The following is a 25,895-nucleotide window of genomic DNA, read 5'->3' as shown; positions in this document are numbered from 1 at the left end:
GTGTATATTACAGATGTGGGTAACAGCGGCTGATACACCAGATCACCGTACAGCACTGATGTAGGAACACAGAAAACAACGACGCCAAAATAGTCCCTTAGCTATCGTCCGCTCCAGGACCGGCTTCAGCACAGCGGCTCTTCTCCACTGCAGCTGACGCGTTTCGTCACACGGTCCTGACGTTATCACAGATCTGAAGTATTAATAGTATTTATGGGTTTTTAAAGTACAGCACTACACTATATCTAATTTTTCTCTCTATTTTCTTTTGGAACTGATTGTTACCTGTGGTAGTTGATATAAATCATATTACACAATCTAAGTGGTGTAAACAATACTTATGAACAATTAAACTTGTAGTGGTTAATTATACTGAAATAGAGGTTATTTCCCCATTCTCCTTTATATGCAGAGTTATCGGGAAACCTCAGTTATTGATCTTTGCCCTGACAAGTGCGGAATACCTTAGAAAATGTAGACTTTGGGAAATCTTGACCCTTTCGCAAATAAAGAAAAAACAAACTTGCAAAATAAAAAAAACTATTGGATAAGTAGGAGAATTTACCCAGTCTAGGGAAATAATTCTAAAGACTGACAAACTGTAATAATCCATTCCATACAAGATAGAACATGTGGGCACCTCACACAGGGGGAGACGTATCAAGCCTTGGAGAGAGGTGAAGTGGAGATATTGCCCAAAACAACCAATCAGCCTCTGTCAGTGATCTGGCACAAGCCTTTGAAATGACCGTTAGACGCTGATTGGTTGATATGGGACATTCTCCACTTTATAAGGGTTGACTTGATACATCTCCCCTAAAAATAAAAGCACACAAATGTGCTCCATACAGGCACCGCACGGGGCAGCTAAGTAGACAGCTGTCTGTCTGTGCGAGGACCCCGGTCAGCTGGCGGAAGTACTGCTCAGGAATGCGGCATAGCTGCGTGCGAGGACCCCACTGGACTGGCAATGCCGGGGCAGCTATGTGCCTGTGTTCAGGCAGTGCTACGGACAGCTAGGTTTCAGGCCCCTGGCTCACATGTGAGGGCAGAGCAGCAGCTTCCTGCAGTAAGATGAAGGTTTCACTGACATCCCCGGGGATAGACAGGAGGCTGAAACACCGGCTGGCACAGGTACTGGGGCACAGGCAGGGCACTGGGCAGCTATACAGCTCTATAAGTTCTATTGTACAGATGCTCAGCGCTAAAGTTCATAATTAACCCTTCTCCTCCCATTGGAATAAGACAGTTACCCCTTCCCCCCGGGCTACCTATCTTTTATTTTTTTTTAATCTTATTATCTTTTAATTTTAAGGCGCCCGAAGGGGTACGTAGCGCGGCAGACAGGTAACAACATACAGAGCTATAGGGGTGTACAGTGAACAATACAGACAGATACAGACATTAAGCAAAATGACATCTATGAGCGGTACGAAAAGTCGGAACATTTTCGCCTGTCTGACTTTTCTCCTCATTCGCCTGTTTTCAAAGGCGAAATAATTCCCTGCGCGTCCCCACTTTTCGACTTATTCAATTGTAAAACAGGCGAAAATGGAATTGGGCTAATGCGGAACAGACGGAAAGTACTGAAAGAATTGGGGAAATCAGTCTGTACCCCAGAAAAAGACGCACTTACATAGGGAATCAATATATAGCTGTGTACTAATAGCCCTAAAATATAGGGAATCACTATATAGCTGTGTACTAATAGCCCTAATAACATAGGGAATCACTATATACATGTGTACTAATAGCCCTAATAACATAGGGAATCACTATATAGCTGTGTACTAATAGCCCTAATAACATAGGGAATCACTATATACATGTGTACTAATAGCCCTAATAACATAGGGAATCACTATATACATGTGTACTAATAACCCTAATAACATAGGGAATCACTATATACATGTGTACTAATAGCCCTAATAACATAGGGAATCACGATAGATGTGTACTAATAGCCCTAATAACATAGGGAATCACGATAGATGTGTACTAATAGCCCTAATAACATAGGGAATCACTATATAGCTGTGTACTAATAGCCCTAATAACATAGGGAATCACTATATCGCTGTGTACTAATAGCCCTAATAACATAGGGAATCACTATATAGATGTGTACTAATAGCCATAATAACATAGGGAATCACGATAGATGTGTACTAATAGCCCTAATAACATAGGGAATCACGATAGATGTGTACTAATAGCCCTAATAACATAGGGAATCACGATAGATGTGTACTAATAGCCCTAATAACATAGGGAATCACTATATAGCTGTGTACTAATAGCCCTAATAACATAGGGAATCACTATATCGCTGTGTACTAATAGCCCTAATAACATAGGGAATCACTATATAGCTGTGTACTAATAGCCCTAATAACATAGGGAATCACTATATACATGTGTACTAATAGCCCTAATAACATAGGGAATCACTATATACATGTGTACTAATAGCCCTAATAACATAGGGAATCACTATATACATGTGTACTAATAGCCCTAATAACATAGGGAATCACTATATAGCTGTGTACTAATAGCCCTAAAATATAGGGAATCACTATATAGCTGTGTACTAATAGCCCATATAACATAGGGAATCACTATATAGCTGTGTACTAATAGCCCTAATAACATAGGGAATCACTATATACATGTGTACTAATAGCCCTAATAACATAGGGAATCACTATATAGATGTGTACTAATAGCCATAATAACATAGGGAATCACGATAGATGTGTACTAATAGCCCTAATAACATAGGGAATCACGATAGATGTGTACTAATAGCCCTAATAACATAGGGAATCACTATATAGCTGTGTACTAATAGCCCTAATAACATAGGGAATCACTATATAGCTGTGTACTAATAGCCCTAATAACATAGGGAATCACTATATACATGTGTACTAATAGCCCTAATAACATAGGGAATCACTATATACATGTGTACTAATAGCCCTAATAACATAGGGAATCACTATATACATGTGTACTAATAGCCCTAATAACATAGGGAATCACTATATACATGTGTACTAATAGCCCTAATAACATAGGGAATCACTATATACATGTGTACTAATAGCCCTAATAACATAGGGAATCACTATATACATGTGTACTAATAGCCCTAATAACATAGGGAATCACTATATACATGTGTACTAATAGCCCTAATAACATAGGGAATCACTATATACATGTGTACTAATAGCCCTAATAACATAGGGAATCACTATATAGCTGTGTACTAATAGCCCTAATAACATAGGGAATCACTATATAGCTGTGTACTAATAATAGCCCTAATAACATAGGGAATCACTATATAGATGTGTGCTAATAGCCCTAATAACATAGGGAATCACTATAGATGTGTACTAATAGCCCTAATAACATAGGGAATCACTATATAGCTGTGTACTAATAGCCCTAATAACATAGGGAATCATTATATAGCTGTGTACTAATAGTCCTAATAACATAGGGAATCACTATATAGCTGTGTACTAATAGCCCTAATAACATAGGGAATCACTATACATGTGTACTAATAGCCCTAATAACATAGGGAATCACTATATAGCTGTGTACTAATAGCCCTAATAACATAGGGAATCACTATATAGCTGTGTACTAATAGTCCTAATAACATAGGGAATCACTATATAGCTGTGTACTAATAGCCCTAATAACATAGGGAATCACTATACATGTGTACTAATAGCCCTAATAACATAGGGAATCACTATATAGCTGTGTACTAATAGCCCTAATAAGACTATTTTGCGTACTTAAGTTGTGTAAATTGCTTGCTATTAGCGTCTTTGTAAAAGTGGGGAAGAATGGCATAAAGCTGTATTTTTTTGGTGAAAATAAGTACTCCAGGCAAATTTGGGGTACTCAAAAAAATGCTAGCACCCTTTTTTGTCTCTAAAGTGAACTTTTAAAATAAACTTGAAAAATCCACCTGCTGCATGCACCTGCAATCCCAAATACACCTGACCCATACACGGGGACCCCAAGAAGTCTATTTTGCTAGTTTTTATGCTTGTCCCCCCACTTTTAAAATCTTTACCTCAAAACTGGCATGTCTTTCTTGGGGTGTTCTTAGGTTTTTGAGTTTTTTTTTTTTGCAGATTTCTCTTTTGGGGGCTGTCCCAAGGGTTCTGAGTCATTTCCCCACGTTTGCACCCCAAAATAAAGATTTTGCACTTCTTTTCACCCGCTATTGGTTGGAGAATCCAATGCATCCTGTTTCCGCTTAGGAGAAATTGTCCTGGAATTTAATTTGGCAAAAAAAATTTTGTAGGCAAAATTTTCTCAAAAAAACAGGCGAAAAAAAGCTTTTCGCCTCTAACTGAATATGGCCCTATATATACTAATAATGGAGACGTTTGCAATTGGAGCTGGCGGTGCCCCTGCCCGCCAAAGGCTCTCGCTGCCGTGACAGTCCAGCAAAGGAGAGCCCTGCGCCGGCACAGGTAAGAATTACTGGGGGCTCAGCGTGTGCAGATTCCATATTACTAGTAGATCCGCCATTGCCTCCCGCAGAATGTATAGTTCCATAACATGACATGAAGAAAGGGGGGGGGCCTGCTCACAAGAGCTTACAATCTAACAGGGCGGTGTGAGGACTGGGTGCAGGGAGCAGAGCAGTGGGTTGGGTGCAGGGAGCAGAGCAGTGGGTTGGTAAATCTGGAGATGCAGGAGGTGGTGTGACCCTAGGTCAGGTGTCCCTCTCTTATATATGTCAGGCTCTATGGAGTCTGTGGCCTCATATAAATAAATACTGGCGGCGAGCCTTGGACGTACTGCACAGAGCATTGCGGAAAGTGATTCCGGTTTGTATTTTTCTCTTTGGACGCACCAACCGCCAACGCACATTTTCTCTTTAGGAACCAGCGTTGAATTTAATAATAAATAAATAATAATTTAGGTGACAAGTATAGTTTAACCACACTGAACAGAAATGAATGCCCTCTGCGTGGCAGCATCAGCCCAATATTCGTTATACTGTGGAATTATGATGTGTGTGTGTGTGTGTGTATATATATATATATAATTATTATGTGTGTGTGTGTATGTGTGTATATAATTATTATGTGTGTATATAATTATTATGTGTGTGTGTATATATAATTATTGTGTGTGTGTATATAATTATTATGTGTGTGTGTGTGTATATAATTATTATGTGTGTGTGTGTATATAATTATTGTGTGTGTGTGTATATAATTATGTGTGATGTGTGTATATAATTATTGTGTATGTGTGATGTGTGTATATAATTATTGTGTGTGTATGTGTGTGTATATAATTATTGTGTGTGTGTATATAATTATGTGTGTGTGTATATAATTATTGTGTGTGTGTGTGTATATTATTATATGTGTGTGTATATAATTATTATATGTGTGTGTATATAATTATGTGTGTGTGTGTATATAATTATGTGTGTGTGTATATAATTATTGTGTGTGTGTATATATTATTGTGTGTGTATATTATTATATGTGTGTGTGTATATTATTATGTGTGTGTGTGTATATTATTATATGTGTGTGTGTATATTATTATATGTGTGTGTATATAATTATTGTGTGTGTATATAATTATTGTGTGTGTATATAATTATTGTGTGTGTGTGTGTGTATATAATTATTGTGTGTGTGTGTATAATTATTATGTGTGTGTATATAATTATGTGTGTGTATGTGTGTGTATATAATTATTGATGACCTATTGTGAGTTTATTTGTAGTGAGACTGAAGCATTTATAGAGAGTTGGACAGATCTTTGCACTGTACTTGCTCAGCCAGACCAGGGGTGACATACAGACCTGACCTCTCCTATGTGTTTTATCTCCTTACAGTATTTGAGTAGTAACCGGTGCGGTGGTTATGTGGATATTGCTGTTGTAGCTTCTGATCTGCAGAAAGCATACAGGTATGTGCTTATGAATTTGGTTTCTTAACAGTAGACCTACAAACAGCAATATAGGAGTCTATGTACTAAGCCGTGGAAAGAGATGAAGTACCAACCAATCGGCTACTGCCTTGTCTGAGAAATGACAGGAGATGATTGGTTGGTACTTTATCTCTCTGCAAGGCTTAGTACATATAATACATCGTTACGTATAATCTACCTTAGGGGATAGATTATTATCAGTTAGGTATACAAAGTCTCTGATGATCGTCAGCTTTTACCGGTGGATTCCGATTGGATGGATTTGAAGCACGCCGGTCATCGTCGGCTTTGTATAGCTGATGGATAGTAGATTTAGGTGTCTATGTACTAAGCCTAGGAGACAAAGGGCCTGATGCAGACCCGCTCGCAAGCTGGTCGATGTTGGCCCAGTGCGCATGCGCGAGACCTGGATAGCGACGGGCAAGCCGTCGCTCCGGGTCTCGTACCAAAGGGGGCGTGCTGTCGATGTTGAGTGACAGCACACCCCCTTTGGTGGGTGGGCCGGGGGCGTGGCTGCCCAGACGGAGGCGTTCCCATGGGATTGCCTACTGTCTGGGGCCGGCCCCACTGACATCACAAGTGATGTCAGTGGGAGTGCTTTCGGCTCTGATAGAGCCAAAAGCACTCCAGGGCTTGCGACAACGAGACCCTACCACAAGGGTCTCGTCGCAAGCCCGATGGTCGCGATGGTCTTGACCATCGCAACCATCTTCCTGGCCGCTTGCTATAGCTGTGGGTGGTCACCCACAGCTATATGAGCGGCCAGGAGGCCGCCCTAAAACTTAAGAAGGACGGCCCTGATTCAGAGAGAGCGCTGTGTCAGAGCGTCCGGCTCTGAATCAGGGCCAAAGTACCAACCACTCAGCTCCTAACTGTCACTTTACAGGCAGTGTTTCTCCTTCATCCACTAGGGGACACTGGAGGACTTCAAGACAGTGGGGTATAGACGGTGCTGAGTGGAGCTGGCACTTTAAAGTTAAATGAAGTGTGACTAGCTCCTCCCCTCTATACCCCCCTATAGGCCAGTATTAGTTTGTGCCCGAGTGGGAGCAGGTCACAAAAAAAGGATCTCTCCTGCTCTTAGGGCTAGGATAGGTTTTTTTTTTTTATTTTAAAAAAAGAAGAATTCCTAATCTGAGGACAGACGGGCAGTAACTGTAACTGCCTGTCTGCTACACGGGGCGCTGCCGGAGGGGACCCACTCGCAAGTGCTAGCACTTCGCCTGGTGTCCCTGACACCTGAGACCTCAGTCTTCAGGGGGGGGCCACATGCCGCTGCATGCAGCGCGCATTGCGGACCCCTCAGTCAGAGCCAGCCGCCGGCAGCAGCAGATGTTAGTACAGCTGGCTCCCTGATTAGCAGGGAAACCAGCTTGGCGGGATCAGAGGCGGCTTCACATTCCACAGAGACGCGCCGATGGCAGCGCAGCCACCAGCGCGTCTCTGTGTCAGTACAGCTGGCTCCCTGATTAGCAGGGAAGCCGGCTTAGCGCTATCAGAGGCGGCCTCACAGACCCCCCACAGAGCGCGCTGACGGCGGTACAGCCTCAGCGCGTCTCTATCATTACAGCTGGCTCCCTGATTAGCAGGGAAGCCGGCTTAGCGATACAGAGTAGCCGGTGTTTTCCCGGCATTAGGCGGCTCAGCAATACTGCACAAAGGCAGTATATATATATATATAAATATATAACAGTTATACTGGGTACACGCGCCAGTTTATATTAACGGCACTAGAATGCGGGGGGCGGAGCTTAGCTCCGACTTCCTCCTCCTGCCTCCCATCAGCCCCAGCGTGTCACTGCATGCAGCTTGCTGGCGGCCATTACAGGGAGCGGTAGCGCTGGAGAGCCTACGGACCTGTATGTATCACAGCAGGGGTTTAGGCTGATGTAGACAGAGAGCATAATAATAATTAATCTTTGCCTGGCGCTCTGGCACTGCTAGGAGCGCCGTTGTGGGCAAGTGTGACTGTCTCCAATCTCTCTGTAACCCAGAATATTCTGTTTTTCTTACCCTGTCACTTAACCTCTTGTGTTTTGTGTGGGGTTTGTATGTAGCATGACTGGCAGGTCTAAGGCTTCGCAAAAGTTATTTACCTGCAAAAAGTGTGGAGCAAAATTTACACAGGGACAGTCATCGACCTCCAGATTGTGTGACGGTTGTTATACGGATCAGCAATCTGCAGAGATGTCAGAACCACCGTCTTGGACGCAGGTTACATCCGTTATGTCCTCTCTCTTGGCTGAACTGGAGGCTTCTCGCAGAGAAAGAGAGGCTTACAGGTCAGCTGCTACAGAGGAACCAGCATGGGCGAGATCCCTAGCTGTTTCTATGGAGGGGATTTCCAAAGCCATGACAATGGCGTCCGCTCTGCAGGTCTCTAAAAAGAGATTGTTACCCTCAGTCCTCCATTGGGATGACCCAGAGGAGGAGGAGGAGGATATGCCCGAATTAGAAGAGGGTGAATATGCCCCAGATTCGCCTAAAGAGCCTCTGTAGTCTGATCCTGAATGCCCACCCTGCGCTGTTCTTCCTGCCACACCTGTTATGCCTGTTGGCGACATGTTTGTTTAGGGTGATGTTATGAATGTTAGAGACATGTTTGTCGTCTCTTGTTTCATTCTATGTTACTTTCTTTTCACCTTTCAGTTATTATGTGTACTTTCGCCTCCTCCTCTTCTGTCAATCTTTTTTCTCTGCTCCCCTCGGGCACGGTTCTAATACTGGCCTATAGGGGGGTATAGAGGGGAGGAGCTAGTCACACTTCAAATTTAAAGTGCCAGCTCCACTCAGCACCGTCTATACCCCACTGTCTTGAAGTCCTCCAGTGTCCCCTGTGGAATCGGAGAAAGGGATTTATCGGTAAGTACCAAAATCCTGTTTTTTGAAAAACGTCAGGAGCTGATTTGTTGGATCTCTCACTCTCTATTTTATCACTCTACACGGCTTAGTACATAGACCCCATAACCTCAGGCGCTATGAATATACAGGCAGAGATTCAGTTATATGCGAGGTTCCGTCTACGCACATTGCAGGTAATTACAGGAGAATCGTTTTTGCACCTCTGTGGGGTGCGAGGTTTCATTCCCAGATAACCGCCATTAACGCCATTAACCTGTCAGAAACTCGCAGCTAATTGATTTTTCCATGTAGATTGGAGGAATGTTGCTCACGTTATATACTGCATTACAGCACGGACAATGGCATTATATTTCATCAACTCAATTCTGTCTGAACAACAGTTTTATCTTTGGTTAAAGGGAAATAACGGGCTCTTTATTAATGAGACCATGGCACTTACTCTGGGTTTTATCTTCAGTGCAGAGTATGGGCGGAGAAAACGAAACGCCTTCCGGATCCAGGTAGAGAAAGGTGAGTCGTCGCTTCGTCCATGATTGACATTTTCACATATAAATCAGGGGGTTGGGTACAGGATGCCAGCGGTCAGATTACTGACACCGGGCATCCCGGCAGGGTTAGGATACCGACACCTTTTGCCAAGTGTCCCCTAAATCTAACCCCTACCCCCGCAGCCTAAACCCAGTGTTCTCCCCAGGCTTCTTTTATCCAGGTGCACCACCCGGCAAGATATAGCTACCACCCAGCACTCAAACTCCCCCCACCCCAATGCGCCGTGTCCCCTGTTGCCTGGTCAACCTGAATGTGTCCTTGTTGCCACGGACACTGGATGGGACGCCGAGCTACGGTAACGTCACATGTTCTTCCCCTCAAAGGCTCCCAGCCCGTCAGTTGTGGCAGTTGTGTCCACCGGCAATAAGGACATGTTAGTGAGGGTTCTGGGCGACAGGACGTTGCGGATTGGGGCGGAGTGCCGGGCAGTAGGTTGTACAGGGATGCGGCAGGGGAGAGTGCCGGGTGGTGCAGCTCGGGCCCCTCACAGTACACGGTGGTGTCAGGCTGGACGACAGAGATCCCTCTCCCTGCATAAAAGCAAGGGTGGGCTGTTCGGGCGGGAACAGTCGCCTGCGTCCACTATCTGGGAGCTGTATAAAAAAAAAAATACTGTGTAGCCTGCAAGTGGGGACTGTATCTGTGGAGCCTGCAAGTGGGGACTGTATCTGTGGAGCCTGCAAGTGGGGACTGTATCTGTGGAGCCTGCAAGTGGGGACAGTATCTGGGGAGCCTGCAAGTGGGGACACTGTATCTGGGGAGCCTGCAAGTGGGGACACTGTATCTGGGGAGCCTGCAAGTGGGGACACTGTATCTGGGGAGCCTGCAAGTGGGGACACTGTATCTGGGGAGCCTGCAAGTGGGGACACTGTATCTGGGGAGCCTGCAAGTGGGGACACTGTATCTGGGGACACTGTATCTGGGGAGCCTGCAAGTGGGGACACTGTATCTGGGGAGCCTGCAAGTGGGGACACTGTATCTGGGGAGCCTGCAAGTGGGGGCACTGTATCTGGGGAGCCTGCAAGTGGGGACACTGTATCTGGGGAGCCTGCAAGTGGGGACACTGTATCTGGGGAGCCTGCAAGTGGGGACACTGTATCTGGGGAGCCTGCAAGTGGGGACACTGTATCTGGGGAGCCTGCAAGTGGGGACACTGTATCTGGGGACACTGTATCTGGGGACACTGTATCTGGGGACACTGTATCTGGGGACACTGTATCTGGGGAGCCTGCAAGTGGGGACACTGTATCTGGGGAGCCTGCAAGTGGGGACACTGTATCTGGGGAGCCTGCAAGTGGGGACTGTATCTGGGGAGCCTGCAAGTGGGGACAGTATCTGGGGAGCCTGCAAGTGGGGACACTGTATCTGGGGAGCCTGCAAGTGGGGACACTGTATCTGGGGAGCCTGCAAGTGGGGACACTGTATCTGGGGAGCCTGCAAGTGGGGACACTGTATCTGGGGAGCCTGCAAGTGGGGACACTGTATCTGGGGAGCCTGCAAGTGGGGACACTGTATCTGGGGAGCCTGCAAGTGGGGACACTGTATCTGGGGAGCCTGCAAGTGGGGACACTGTATCTGGGGACACTGTATCTGGGGAGCCTGCAAGTGGGGGCACTGTATCTGGGGAGCCTGCAAGTGGGGGCACTGTATCTGGGGAGCCTGCAAGTGGGGGCACTGTATCTGGGGAGCCTGCAAGTGGGGGCACTGTATCTGGGGAGCCTGCAAGTGGGGGCACTGTATCTGGGGAGCCTGCAAGTGGGGGCACTGTATCTGGGGAGCCTGCAAGTGGGGGCACTGTATCTGGGGAGCCTGCAAGTGGGGACACTGTATCTGGGGAGCCTGCAAGTGGGGACACTGTATCTGGGGAGCCTGCAAGTGGGGACACTGTATCTGGGGAGCCTGCAAGTGGGGACACTGTATCTGGGGAGCCTGCAAGTGGGGACACTGTATCTGGGGAGCCTGCAAGTGGGGACACTGTATCTGGGGAGCCTGCAAGTGGGGACACTGTATCTGGGGAGCCTGCAAGTGGGGACACTGTATCTGGGGAGGCCGCAAGTGGGGACACTGTATCTGGGGAGCCTGCAAGTGGGGACACTGTATCTGGGGAGCCTGCAAGTGGGGACACTGTATCTGGGGACACTGTATCTGGGGAGCCTGCAAGTGGGGACACTGTATCTGGGGAGCCAGCAAGTGGGGACTGTATCTGGGGAGCCTGCAAGTGGGGAGTGTATCTGTAGGGACAGTATCTGGGGAGCCTGCAACTGGGGACTGTATACGTGGAGGCCGCAAGTGGGGACTGTATCTGGGGAGCCTGCAAGTGGGGACTGTGGGCCTCATTCAGAGGCGGTCGGAGGATGCAAGCGGTCGCTCAGAAACTGGGCGGCCACTTGCATCCTGTCCGCCCGCCTCTGTTGCGGTCGTTAGGCTGTGGGTTGACACCCACAGCTCTAACGACCGCTCCGGTGATGGTCGCGATGGTCAGAGACCATCGCGACCATCGGGGCTTACGATGAGACCCTAGGGTAGGGTCTCCCTTGTTGTAAGCCCCGGAGTGCTTCTGTCTCTGTATCTGGGGAGCCTGCAAGTGGGGGCACTGTATCTGGGGAGCCTGCAAGTGGGGGCACTGTATCTGGGGAGCCTGCAAGTGGGGGCACTGTATCTGGGGAGCCTGCAAGTGGGGGCACTGTATCTGGGGAGCCTGCAAGTGGGGGCACTGTATCTGGGGAGCCTGCAAGTGGGGGCACTGTATCTGGGGAGCCTGCAAGTGGGGACACTGTATCTGGGGAGCCTGCAAGTGGGGACACTGTATCTGGGGAGCCTGCAAGTGGGGACACTGTATCTGGGGAGCCTGCAAGTGGGGACACTGTATCTGGGGAGCCTGCAAGTGGGGACACTGTATCTGGGGAGCCTGCAAGTGGGGACACTGTATCTGGGGAGCCTGCAAGTGGGGACACTGTATCTGGGGAGCCTGCAAGTGGGGACACTGTATCTGGGGAGCCTGCAAGTGGGGACACTGTATCTGGGGAGGCCGCAAGTGGGGACACTGTATCTGGGGAGCCTGCAAGTGGGGACACTGTATCTGGGGAGCCTGCAAGTGGGGACACTGTATCTGGGGACACTGTATCTGGGGAGCCTGCAAGTGGGGACACTGTATCTGGGGAGCCAGCAAGTGGGGACTGTATCTGGGGAGCCTGCAAGTGGGGAGTGTATCTGTAGGGACAGTATCTGGGGAGCCTGCAACTGGGGACTGTATACGTGGAGGCCGCAAGTGGGGACTGTATCTGGGGAGCCTGCAAGTGGGGACTGTGGGCCTCATTCAGAGGCGGTCGGAGGATGCAAGCGGTCGCTCAGAAACTGGGCGGCCACTTGCATCCTGTCCGCCCGCCTCTGTTGCGGTCGTTAGGCTGTGGGTTGACACCCACAGCTCTAACGACCGCTCCGGTGATGGTCGCGATGGTCAGAGACCATCGCGACCATCGGGGCTTACGATGAGACCCTAGGGTAGGGTCTCCCTTGTTGTAAGCCCCGGAGTGCTTCTGTCTCTGTCAGAGCCGGAAGCTCTCCACTGACATCACTAGTGATGTCAGTGGGGCCTCCCCCAAAGGGTAGGCGTTCCCATGGGAACGCCTCCGTTTGGGCTGCCACCCCCCCGGCCCGCCTTCCAAACGGGGCGAGCTGTCAATCAACATCGACAGCTCGCCCCCTTTGGATCGAGACCCGCTACGACCAGCCGGCGCCGTCGTGCGCATGCTCTGTGGGGGGCCATCGACCCGGTCCGAGCGCATCGGCGCTAACGCCTGGGTCTGAATGACCCCCTGTATCTGGGTAGCCTGCAAGTGGGGACTGTATCTGTGGAACCTGCAAGTGGAGACACTGTATCTGTGGAACCTGCAAGTGGAGACACTGTATCTGTGGAGCCTGCAAGTGGAGACACTGTATCTGTGGAGCCAGCAAGTGGGGACTGTATCTGCGGTGCCAGCAAGTGGGGGGACACTGTATCTGCGGTGCCAGCAAGTGGGGGGACACTGTATCTGCGGTGCCAGCAAGTGGGGACACTGTATCTGGGAGTTGTATGAAAAATAAACTCTGTGGAGCCAGCACTAAATAACCTGATGCTGATTTCACTTGATTATGAAAAAGCTGCAGACAACCGGGCTTCTAAAAAGAAGAGAATTAATGTATAAAATATTATTTCAAGTTTAAATCATTACAAAGTCAGGGTTTAAAACATTGTATTATTGCGAAGGCCCCACATGGCTATTTCTTGATGCCAAACGGCTGGAAAACCTTTCTGGGGGAGAACACTGCTTATATATATATATATTTATTTATTTCAACTTCAGGGTCCACAGGGTGACCTTGGGGTATAGCTGGATCCTCGGAGTTAAAGCTTTTAGCTGCTCCCAGGATGCACTTGGGTCCATCCTCCTCTATACCCCGCCCCCGAGCCACAGGCACCCCAGTTTAAGATGGTGCCTGGCCGGAGTCGGGTCACCCTGCGGGGAGCAGCAGGAGCAGCCCCCTAAAGCTTTTTATTTTTTTTAACTTAGTTAAATGTATTTTTCTCCAGAGCGACAGCGATGGGCTGTCTGTACAGACGCCCACACTGCCGCTCCTCCCTTCTGGCGCCGCGACGCCAGCACTGAACTGCGGATCGCGGCGGGGGAAGCCAGAGTCTGTACTAGTCGGACTCTGGTTTCCCCCGGGACTGCTGCCGGAGATGCCAGGGAGATCAAGGTAAGCCGCGCACCGCTGATTAGCGGCGGTGCGCGGGTTCCTTTTAAATGCAGTCCCATGCCCCCGGTCTAGGGGACAGACCGGGGGCGCTAGCAGTGGCGGAGAGCCCCCCCTCCATCGGAGGCATACCCCGCCAGACCACTAGACCACCAGGGTGTATAACGCGGCAAGCGGGATGCCGGCAACCCGGGGGTTAATATGCTAGCCAGGGGAGGAAGCCTTCCCTGTCTAGCGGCTCCTCCCCTCAGCTCAGCGCGCCTTTCAGCTAGTAGTCTGGCGTCGCTGAGCTGCAGCTACTCGGCCACTCCTCCTCTGAGGTCTCCAGCAGCCATTTTTCTCCAGTGGCAGCGCAGATACTCTCAGGGAGCACGCGGACCGGTCCCCCTGTGTGCCTCTCCCCTGCAAAAGGACAGTGTACACAGCACTATAGCCCTCCCAGACACTGAATCTGGGAGGTTGATTGTAGTGGAAAGGTGCAGTGAGTATATCTTCCTGCATGGTATGTGAATTTTGCTAGTGCTGCCTGTCTGTGCTTATTTCTACTTACTGTCAGCCTATACCTATCCCTTTCCTTCTCCTACAAGCCCTACAGGTGTGCGGGGGAAGGGTGTTTCTACTGACCTCACTTGTATAGATCACGTATTTGTGAGGTCCGTCACATACAGTTGTGTGCTACACAGTACCATATTGTGGGCTGTTGTCCAGCACACTGGTGAGAGCGCACGTTTTCTTCCGAAGTCATGTCTGAGGAGGAGATTGAGCACTCCGTGGCTCCGGTATTGTTCTCCTGCAGGCGCTGTTCTGCAGGAATGGATAGGGAGGATTTGTCACAGGACGGCCTGTGTGGACGGTGCCAGGCGGTCCCTGGTACGTCTAAACCTCCTATGTCGCAGGAGCCACCATGGGCGATGTTTTCCCAGGTGCTGGGGTCCATCGCGGACCGTCTGTCGGTCCCGACTGCCGTCCCTACTAGGGCGTTGCCACAGCCTACCATCTCCCATTCCCCGGGTGTCCCACAATTATTGCAGACTCCCCCGGGGTCTCAGCCTGTTGGTCCCTATGCGGGGTTGCCAATGTATATACAGTCCACCCCGGTGGCGCAGCAGGCTGTGGTGCCGTTTCAGGCTCCTGTGGCAGCTCTTCCACCCTGGGTGGATTCGCTTACCCACACTGTCCAAGATTTGGCGGCAGCATCTTCGGCTTTTCAGTCGATGTTGCGCAGTGATGTGCCCTCCAGGGCTTCTAAACGCACAGTTATGGCGCAGACTGCGCATTTTTCGGACTCTATGGGGTCCTCAGATGATGGTGAGGTGCAGGATGACTCTGCCTCAGATGCCTCAGTCCAGTAGGTAGACACTAAGGGCCTGATTCAGACCCACTCACGAGCGGCTGTCTGCTTGCAAGTGGGTCGATGTTGTGCACTGCGCATGCGCACGACGGCGGGAGCTCCGTCGTGCGCATGCGCCAGACGCGACGAGCGAAGGACTTTCCTTCGCTCGTTGTGTCTGATCAAAGGGGGCGTGCTGTCGATGTTGATTGACAGCACGCCCCCTTTGGTGGGCATGCCGGAGGCCTCCCAAGACCTCCCAAGACCATCGCGGCCATCAAACTGCACGCTCGTATAGGCTGTGGGTGGTGACCCACAGCTATATGAGCGTCCAGGAGGACGCTCCATAATTATGGAGGGCGGCCCTCATTCAGAGCGTGCCCTCTGCTCAGAGCGTACGGCTCTGAATGAGGGCCTAAGTCTTCCATCAATGAACGGGCTCTGGTTAGGGCAGTGCGGGCCATTCTTCTGATTGAGGATGAGGCATCCACTCCCAAGTCGAGGTATCCTAGTTTTAAAAAAGCTAAGGTTACTTCTGCAGCGTTCCCCTTGTCTGATCAGTTGACGGACCACATGGCGGTGGCCTGGCAGACGCCCCGTAAGCGATTCCTCCCAGTGGTTGGCGTCCAATTATCCGTTTCTGAAGGCGCATTGTAAGAAACGGGAAACTCCACCTGCGGTCGCTTCCCACGTAACACGCCTCATCAGGAGTGCTACTTTGCCATTGCCGTCTATATCCTCGCTGAAGGATCCTACGGACAGGAAGGTGGAGACTTGTCTAAAGTCTATTTACTCTCTCTCAGGGGCTGTAGCCCGGCCGTCCATGGCCATCTCCTGGGTGGCCAAGGCCATTGAGGGTTGGGCCAACGCCTTAGAGGACACGTTTACGGATGAAGCTCCGGATGTCCAGAGGGCGTTGTTAGGACAGATGAGAGATGCCGCTTCCTACCTTTTTTAGAAGCGTCTTTGGATGCTAGCCTGCTGACCTCTAGGGTTTCGGCGGCAGCAGTGTCTGCTCGCAGATCCTTGTGGTTGAGGTCTTGGAGAGCAGATGCGGATTCAAAGAAAGGCTTGGAGGCCTTACCTTTTAATGGAGAGTTACTATTTGGTCCGGACCTGGACAAAATAGTAGATACCCTGGCAAAATCCAAGTCAGCCTTCCTTCCTTCAGCTACGACACCTGCTAAGGTCCGGAGCTCGGCCTTTCGTTCCTTTCGGGTTCAGGGCAAGGCAAAGGGTCAGTCCTTCCCGAGGCAGTCCCCAACCAAGACCGCCTCAAAGCCAAAGAAGCAAGCCTGGAGTGCTAGGCGCCCTTCTTCCAAGCAAGAAGATAAGCCTTCTGCATGATGGGGCGGGCCTCCCTCTGGGGGACCCCAGAGTGGGAGGCCGACTTCTTCAATTCGCCCAGTGCTGGCACAATACCACCACGGATGCCTGGGTGCGAGAAGTGGTCTCCCAGGGGTACGCCCTGTCTTTTCGGCACAGGCCGCCTCGCCAGTTTTTTTGCACGAGTCCTTCTCAGGACAAAACCAAGGCCTTGCAGGTTCAGGAAGCCATAGAGGCCTTGCTGACGGCGGGGGTCATTATACCCGTACCACAATCTCAATGTGGGATGGGGTATTACTCTATGCTGTTTCTGGTGCAGAAACCCAATGGCTCTCATCGCCCCATCCTCAATTTGAAGTCCCTGAACAGGTTTCTCAGGGTTCCCAAATTCAGGATGGAAACTTTGCGTTCCATCATTCTGGCGATGGAACCGGGGGATTATATGGTCTCCCTGGATATCCAGGACACCTACCTCCATGGGCCTATAGCAACATCGCACCAACGGTTTCTGCGGTTTGCTATTCTCCACTACCAATTCAGGGCTCTACCCTTTGGCCTCTCCACGGCACCAAGGGTATTTACCAAGGTGATGGCGGTCATGGCGGCTCACCTTCGGAGCCAGGGGATACGGTTGCTACCGTATCTAGACTACCTCCTCTTGCTGGCAAGCTCCCCGGAGGTACTGATCCAGCATCTCCACCTGACGGTCGCTTGTCTACAGGCGCACGGGTGGTTGATCAACTGGAAGAAGTCTTCCCTCATCCCATCACAGCGGATGGTTCATTTGGGGGCCCTGCTGGACTCTCGTCATTAAAGGATTTTTCTGACTCCAGAGAAGGTCTCCTCCTTACAGCTGCGGATTCACAGTTGTCTGAGCAGTGGCAGAGTGTCGGTGCACTCAGCGATGAGAGTTTTGGGGTCCATGGTGTCGGCATTCGACATGGTGGAGTTTGCCCAGTTCCATTCCAGGCCCCTGCAGAGGCTGATTCTTTCGGAATGGAACGGATTGCCACACAGGATCCGCTCTCAGATGCTGGTGTTGTCCTCGGAGGTGCGTCTGTCCCTGGCCTGGTGGCTACAGACGGCTCATCTCCTCGAGGGGCGCCCCTTTTGGATCCTGGAATGGGTTCTGCTCACGACAGATGCCAGTCTCCGGGGTTGGGGGGCGGTGACAGGCTCCTTGTCACTTCAGGGTCGTTGGTCGGCGGAGGAAGCGATTCTTCCCATCAACATCCTGGAACTGCGGGCAGTGTACAGAGCCCTGCAGTCGTCCGGCACCGCTCTTCACGGAAGGGCCGTTCAGGTGCAGTCAGACAACGCCACCACGGTGGCGTACATCAATCACCAGGGAGGGACTCGCAGTCGAGCTGCGATGTCGGAGGTGTCCCGCGTCCTGGCTTGGGCAGAGCGCTATCTTCCAGCTCTCTCGGCAGTCTTCATCCCGGGTGTCCTCAATTGGGAGGCGGACTTCCTCAGCCGTTACGACGTGCATCCCGGGGAATGGTCGCTTCATCCAGAGGTATTCCAACTACTCGTGGACAAGTGGGGGCTGCCAGAGCTGGACCTGATGGTGTCCCGTCACAATCACAAGCTGCCCGTGTACGGGTCAAGGACAAGGGACGCAGGCGCAAGTCTGATAGACGCGCTGTCGGTGAAATGGCTGTTTCACCTGGCTTACTTGTTCCCTCCGATATCTCTGCTGCCTCGGGTCCTGCGCAAGTTCAAGCAAGACAGAGGCACACTGATCCTGGTGGCCCCAGCGTGGCCCAGAAGGCCGTGGTACTCCGATCTGCGGAGCCTGTCCATCGACGCTCCGTACCTCCTACCTCAACGGCGGGACCTGTTGTCTCAGGGGCCCTGTCTTCACCCGGATCTGGGTCGACTATCTTTGACGGCGTGGCTCTTGAGACAGCCGTCCTGAGGTCTCGGGGCTTTTCTAGCTCCGTTATTACCACCATGCTGAGGGTGCGCAAGCCTGCTTCCGCGAGGATCTACCACAGAGTGTGGCACACTTACTTTCAGTGGTGCGAGGACAGAAACTATGATCCCCAGGTGTTCCGGGTTTCGCATATTCTGGCTTTCCTTCAGTCGGGTTTGGATTTAGGATTACGTCTTTCCTCACCGAAGGTGCACGTGTCTGCTCTGTCGGTGTGGTTCCAGCGCAGGATTGCTGCTATGCCGGATGAACACACCTTTTTCCAGGGTGTTTTAAGAATCCAGACTCCCTTTGTGCCACCTGTGGCCCCGTGGGATTTGGCGGTGGTTCTTTGGGCCTTACAGGGTCCACCTTTTGAGCCCTTGGAGTCAGTGGAGCTCAAGTGGCTAACTTTTAAGACGGTTTTTCTCTTGGCAAATGCTTCTGCCAGGAGGGTTTCGGATTTGGGGGCGCTTTCCTGTCGTCCCCCTATTCTGATTTTTCATCAGGACAGAGCGGTGCTTCGCACTCGTCCTGATTTCCTGCCTAAGGTGGTTTCCAGGTTCCACATTAATCAGGAAATTGTTGTACCAGCCTTTCAGTCGCCTGATCTTTCGGCTGGGGAGACTTCCTTAGACGTTGTCCGTGCACTCCAGGTTTATGTGGATCGGACTAGTTCTGTGAGGAAGTCGGATTCTTTGTTTATCCTCTTTGGTTTTCACAAGAGGGGTTGGCCTGCCAACAAACAGACTCTAGCCCGTTGGCTTCGTTCTGTTATTATTGAGGCTTATATGCAGGAGGGTTTACCTGTTCCAGCCTCTGTTAAGGCTCATTCCACTCGGTCTGTGGGCCCTTCTTGGGCTGCTAGCCGTGGCGCCTCTGCTGTTCAGCTGTGTAAGGCGGCCACCTGGTCTTCCTTTCAGACCTTTTTGAGGTTCTATGGGTTTGACACTTTTGCTTCTCAGGATGCATCCTTTGGGCGCCAGGTTCTCCTATCAGCACAGGAGCGTCCCCGCCCTTAGTTGGACTGCTTTGGGACATCCCCATGGTCACCCTGTGGACCCCTATGGACCCTGAAGTAGAAAACAAGAGATATGGTAAGAACTTACCTTTTGTTATCTCTGTTTCTACGAAGTCCATAGGGTCCACAGGGCACCCGCCCTGACGCACCTGGCTTCATATGGGCTCTGTGACTGGTCACCGGTTTTCCATCTTCCATTTCTGTGAGTTTGGTTCTTGTGTGTTTCAGTTTTCCTTCTCTCTGTTTAGTCTCCTCCTCCGGCCTTGGCTGCTTACCAACTGTGGTGCCTGTGGCTCGGGGGTGGGGTATAGAGGAGGATGGACCCAAGTGCATCCTGGGAGCCGCTAAAAGCTTTAACTCCGTGGTGCCCGAGGATCCAGGATCCAGCTATACCCCAAGGTCACCCTGTGGACCCTATGGACTTCGTAGAAACAGAGATAACAAAGGTAAGTTCTTACCATATCTCTTGATATATAGATCAACCTCCTATCCATAATATTTAAACTCCCGGTTTGTTCATGACGTGCGCACGCTTTGGGGGATGATCCAGTTAAAGACTATGGGCCTGATTCAGAGCCGTTCGCTAGATGCGATGGCTCGCTCCCAGCGTATGCAAATCCAGCGCAAGCCCAGCAAGGCAGGCGATCGCTCGGCATGGCATTAGCACGCCCACTCTGTGTATGCAGACGCCCACCAGCCATTCATAACACGCCCACTTGCGCACGTCATCTCCAGGAAGTGCATGAAAACATTGGTACATCGAGCACCATCGGAAGCGACCGCAGCGCTTGAGGTTGACTATACCCTGCCCGCAAGCACTGCGATCGCTTCAGTGTGAAATACAACCAGGTGACGTGTACAATGACGCTGCCTGTTAATTATACACGCCTATGAAACGGCGTTGAAACACTCGGGCACGCCTGCGTTCACACCTCCACTCCCACGTTTCTAGTGGCTTGCCCCTGTTACCCCCCACAAACGGCCTCTCTTGTCACTCATTCAGCTGGGCTGTCTTTGCTGAGCGAGCGAGTGCTTCCCGGTCTGTCGCAGTGGTTCGCGTACGCGCAATGTGATGCATGCGCAGAAGAGCAAAAATCGGCCAGCTACCAGCGAGCGCAACCTAGCGAGCAGGTCTGAATCAGGTCCTATGTGCCGGACATCACAACCCATCAACATCGCCGATTTTCGTTAAAGTCGGCAATGTTGCGGCTATTGTATATGACTGCTGTACATGTGAGCAGCCGCACATCATGGCCGTGTTGGGCGGAACACTGCCTGTCATTGAATTGAGCCCTCGGTGTCGCACACTCAGCGTCGCTCTTTTCCAGTGTCTTATAGCTTTCTACTATTAGTAACTCCAGTCATGGGGAGTAGCGTTGTTTCGTGGTGGTGCCGCTGCAGCATTTGTCATCCGTAATGATGCAGGATATTTAACAATTCCCCTTTTTAAAGAAGAAAATCGGCAAATCATTTCCTGGGTGATATAACGGCATCCTTATTCTCACCCTCTATTACACACGTGGTCATTATTTTGTCTGTCTCTTGGACCCTTTATTATGAGACGTTTGCACTTTGACCTGAGGATCTCCGCTTTAGTGTTTAAGGTGATCTGCGATGAGAATGAGCGCCTGGGGGATCTGGAGAATGCGCATATGGCGAAGCGGGCGAGGAAAGGAGCCGATGGGTAAGTGCACGGTTGTCTTTTGTCTCTGTGTATCTAGATGAGCCGGTAATAAATGAATAGATCACCTGTCCATACAGCTATTGTGCGTCTGAGGGCCCAGACATTCAATGTTATATATGAATGCAGAATCCTATACAGTGATCCAGAGTCTGAGCCTTATGTAACAGCCTGCGAGATGCAGGGACGGGTGAGATAGCGGCGAGCCTGCCCGTGTTTTTAAAGCTCTAATAATTTAAAAGGCAAAACCAGGTTGTTTTCACCCTTTTACAGTATTGCTGCTTTAAAAAATACAAACGTTATAAGGGGAATCAGTATGATTTACCGTTCAAATCCCGACAGCGGAAGCCCGGCAGTGAAGATCCCGACTAGTACTTTATCTATTTACTAACCTAACCCCCCGCCCCCCCGACCCTCCCTTAGGGGTGCCTAACCCTTACCACACACCCTCAAACCCCCCCCCCCCCCAAGTGCCTAGAGCTAACCCCCCCCCAGGGGTGGCTAACCCTAACCCCTCCCTTTCCCTTGCCTAACCCTAACCTCCTGGAGGGGTGCCCAACCCTAAGTACCTCCCGGGAGCCCCTAACCCTCCCTCCCTTACCTTTGATCGGTAAGCCGGGTGTCGGGCTCCTGGCGTAGGTCTAATGACAGGCGTCGGGATTTCGACGTCTGTCATTAGACACTTGCCGGGATTAGACAGTTGGGATGCCGACGGTTGGCATTTAGACCATCGGCATCTCTACTGCATAAGGTCCCCATACATCAGGCGGCCATTATGGCGACTTCCCTATTTGGCCGGAAATGCTGATCTGCGGAAATCGATTAAATTCTTCATGCTATAAATCCCTGATTGGCTGATCGCCATCATAGTTTGATCGTGATCAGCTAATCGGGGAAGCTGTTGAGAAAGTGCAGATCAGTATAATCTCAAACACGGCTTACTTATCACGTATAAAACCTTAGATACCAAAATAGTCTTTATTTTACAGCATTTGTAATAAATAATAAATGAATAAAACTTGGATCTTATACTTTAAAACTATGGAACCTTTTATGTAAGTGTGCTTTATGTAAGTATTAGGGATTTGGGAAAAGACGCTAGTTAACTTCGGGCAGATGTGTGCGCATTAAGCTAATAAACAGCGTTTTCTTACTGAGCCTTATGCATTCGCTAATATGCGACATGTTAACAGCGCAATTGTGTGTATTAATGTGTGTATGAGGTATGATAAAAGATGCGATCGCCTAATGCTAATAGTAGCATCGCCATATGTACTTAAGTGTGAGTTTAGCTAAAATGGCGCTGAGCGGCCATTCGCAAAATGGCGTCTTGCCGATCTCATTTCCAAAATGGTGTCTTGCGGCCATTCGCAAGATGGCGTCGTTTCGATCTTATTTTAAGCTGATCTTGTCTCAGCCAATTATCCAGCTTCGACATGTTGATCGTGGAATTGACATAATCAGTTGCTGATGTATACTGATGCCTATACTTGCTGGAATATCCCTAGCCCCTGCATCTTGCAGGCTATTACATAAAGCCCCCTGTCTAGTAAAATATTTCCATCAAACTCGTACAGGAAACAGACTATCTTCTGTTTCACCTGTTAAATTTGAAGGGTTACATTTTCAAAGCCACCGAATCTTCTCCAGTTTCAGCCGCTAGATTTGAGGGGGCTATTCTATATAAAACACTCCTGGTTGTGTATAAATAATAGTCCTTTTAATCTAGCGTCCCAAACCGCTGAAGACGCGGCAGCTTTCCAAATAGCAGCGCCAGCTCAGGTGACCTCCGTCTATGATCTGGGGGAAGTGAGGGTCCTCCTTCGAAGCTGATACTGTTCCTGTGATAGAGATGCACGTTTTGTTGCGTGCAGGACGTGACCTGTTTTTTTTATAGTTTTTTAATTTGTTTTAATTAGTTTTCAAAACTGTATGGAATTGTTGCATTTGTACTTTCGAATTTCAAAGTCCCTAATTTTACAGGAACCTTGTAAAGATTTAATTAGGACTAACCGGCTTTAAAATCCATTTTAGCAACTATTTATGTAGTTCGTGTCAGGTGCAACATGGTCCCTTCCTCCTGAAGATCGCAGCGCCTGTTATCACAGCCAAAAATAAACCAAAGGCTGATTTATGTTAGGGGGGACCCCAACTTTCTACTCCACCCAATGAATGGGTTTTGTGAAAGCCCGTTTAGAAAAAAGGAAACTAAGTGACTAATATTTTTTCATCCATTTATGTATAAAAAATTAATTGAAATAAAAATATGTAAATGTACTATTGTGTGTACCCAGCAAAGATAAATAAGTGCAGCAGTGCCTGGTTAGTATAAGGTAAAGATCAAAGTCTAAAGGCGTGGATCCACTATATGAGAAAAATGAACGATTACGTTAGCGTTATCATTCAATCGTTCATTAATCGCGCAGTAAAATGCCGGCAACGACCAGCAATGCGTGTTCCCGCTGATCGTTGTCGGCATTTGCCATCGCCTGAACATGCAGGCCAACGTGACGAGATTGTCCGGTTGTGCATGTTCGGGGATGGATGAGGGTATCTGCACTGAACGGCATTATCCACTGCACAGGGTGATGAACGATTACAATGTTCTAATCGTACAGTCGTTCCACTCTCGTGTAGTGGATACGCACCTTGACTTGTACTGGATGTATTATGAATTTAGTATATATTGATTTTTGTTTGTTATGCAGAAGTCTGCAATGTCCTTCCGAAGACTCCACAGACACAGATGACTATATGGAGCAGCCGGTAAGTTCAGGGGCTTTAAACAGAGGGGGGCAGAAACTTGGAGCAACTAATCAGATTCTTATAGTCCATCTTCTAAAGCGGTTTACAAAATGAAAGTACCATTCTGATTGGCTGCTTATTTTTAACAGCCTTTCCCGCTCACCAGTGTTCGTGAGTGTCGCTCCTATGTTATGAGAGTAGCTGTTTATTTTCCATCAAATGCCATTGCAACTGCAGCTGCTACCAGCATATTACAGCCGTTACTACACCGCGTATGGAAGCGGTAGAAGATGACTGTCTGTAATTAGCCATCGAGGGCAGAATAAGGTGGGTTAGGGTGTTCTGTCTGAAAGTCCTGTGATCTGACACACGGTGAGTATGACAGCAGTCGTCTGACTGGTCGGCAATGACACTCATGAAATCAACGGGCGGTTGCCGTCAGACCTTGAATAAAGGACTGTTGCTTTGTACGGCTGTATTTGGGTGGAATGTTCGGGGTTGCATTCTGTTACCAGAATTACCAAAACTTTACAAAAATATCCGCTAATGAAGGGGGGAAAAGCTACATGATCTGAAGCGGGTTTAATAGAGGTCTTTTTTTTTTTTATTTGTAGTCCTCAAATCAACTGAACAACTCCCTAATGTCCTTGTACCGGCAAGGAAATCCCGACTCCGCTTCAGCGACCCCTTCCAAAAACGAGGCTCCAGACACCAGCACACCAGCACCATCCAAACCGGCACATGCCGACACAACCGGGAGCTCCCGGCACACGAGAACCTCAGAAGCCGGATGGTTCATAGACAAAACCCCTAACAGGGCCGTAGAGAAGAGTCTCTTCATAGACCTGTGCGATGATGGAGAGGGACAGCAGAAAGCCAGAGAGGTACTTACCGGTCTGATCCGTCGCTCTCGGTCATCGGCTAAATCGCCGAAAACCAGTAGATAGTGGTTCTGGTCTCCTGTCTGCAAATCAGAAACATTGGAGCCATGTATCGGGGTCCTCATGGTAATATTACAATGTAACTTGCTTTTTACCCTGCACCTCTCTCCTCATTCTGTGGGATGGTCTGGTCTCCTTTGCAGAACTCCGCGGACACCTCTCTCTTGGAGAGTGAGAAGAAGCCCAAGTTGAAAAAAAGCCGGAAGGGGAAGGTGGAGACCCGGGAGGTGGACGAGGAGATAAAATCCATTCTGATGAGTAACAAAGGTATTAGGAGTCTGTCTGAGCGCCCTGGGCACACTCGCTGCTGTCACTCACATCTCTCCTGCGCGCCCCTCTCTTCTCCCTGCCTTGAAGTTTGTATTGAATCTAATGAAATATTGCAGTTTATGCTGTTTGCACGCATTTGCGTTAGTTAAATCGGACAGCGATCTTTCGCTTGTATATATTTGTGTTGTGAATGTCTTGTGCGCAGTCTGGCTAGTCCCCGATAATGGGGCAGATGCACTAAAGCCTTGGAGAGAGAGAAAGTGGAGAGAGAGAAGTTACCAACCAATCGGCTCCTAACTGTCATTTTTCAAACACCGCCTGTAAAGTGACAGTCAGGAGCTGATTGTTTGGTACTTTATCACTCTCCAAGGCTCCGTGCATCTCCCTATTGATTCACAAGAGAATTTGAGATAGTGAAAGTCATACATACAAAGATAAATGGACGTTTCAAAAGAAAATCCTGACTCTAGGGACCCATGTGCTGACTCTAGGGACCCATGTGCTGACTCTAGGGACCCATG

General features: G+C 49.4%; 1 protein-coding gene across 1 annotated transcript in view; it reads left to right on the top strand.

Moving 5' to 3' along the window:
- Positions 1–889: 889 nt before the first annotated feature.
- Positions 890–25,895, top strand: part of NVL (nuclear VCP like) — a 135,794-nt gene continuing 110,788 nt past the window's right edge. The window contains exons 1-7 of the mRNA XM_088450344.1: positions 890–1,134; positions 5,906–5,979; positions 9,320–9,372; positions 21,334–21,421; positions 24,127–24,184; positions 24,778–25,047; positions 25,248–25,371. Of these exons, the coding sequence (XP_088306470.1) occupies positions 1,075–1,134; positions 5,906–5,979; positions 9,320–9,372; positions 21,334–21,421; positions 24,127–24,184; positions 24,778–25,047; positions 25,248–25,371 (727 nt within the window). The 5' untranslated portion in view covers positions 890–1,074. The remainder of the gene's footprint in view (positions 1,135–5,905; positions 5,980–9,319; positions 9,373–21,333; positions 21,422–24,126; positions 24,185–24,777; positions 25,048–25,247; positions 25,372–25,895) is intronic.

Source organism: Taudactylus pleione, unplaced genomic scaffold (assembly GCF_031769625.1).
Source record: "Taudactylus pleione unplaced genomic scaffold, aTauple2 ptg000516l, whole genome shotgun sequence".
NCBI lineage: Eukaryota > Metazoa > Chordata > Amphibia > Anura > Myobatrachidae > Taudactylus > Taudactylus pleione.
This window is presented reverse-complemented; position numbering and strand designations above follow the sequence as displayed.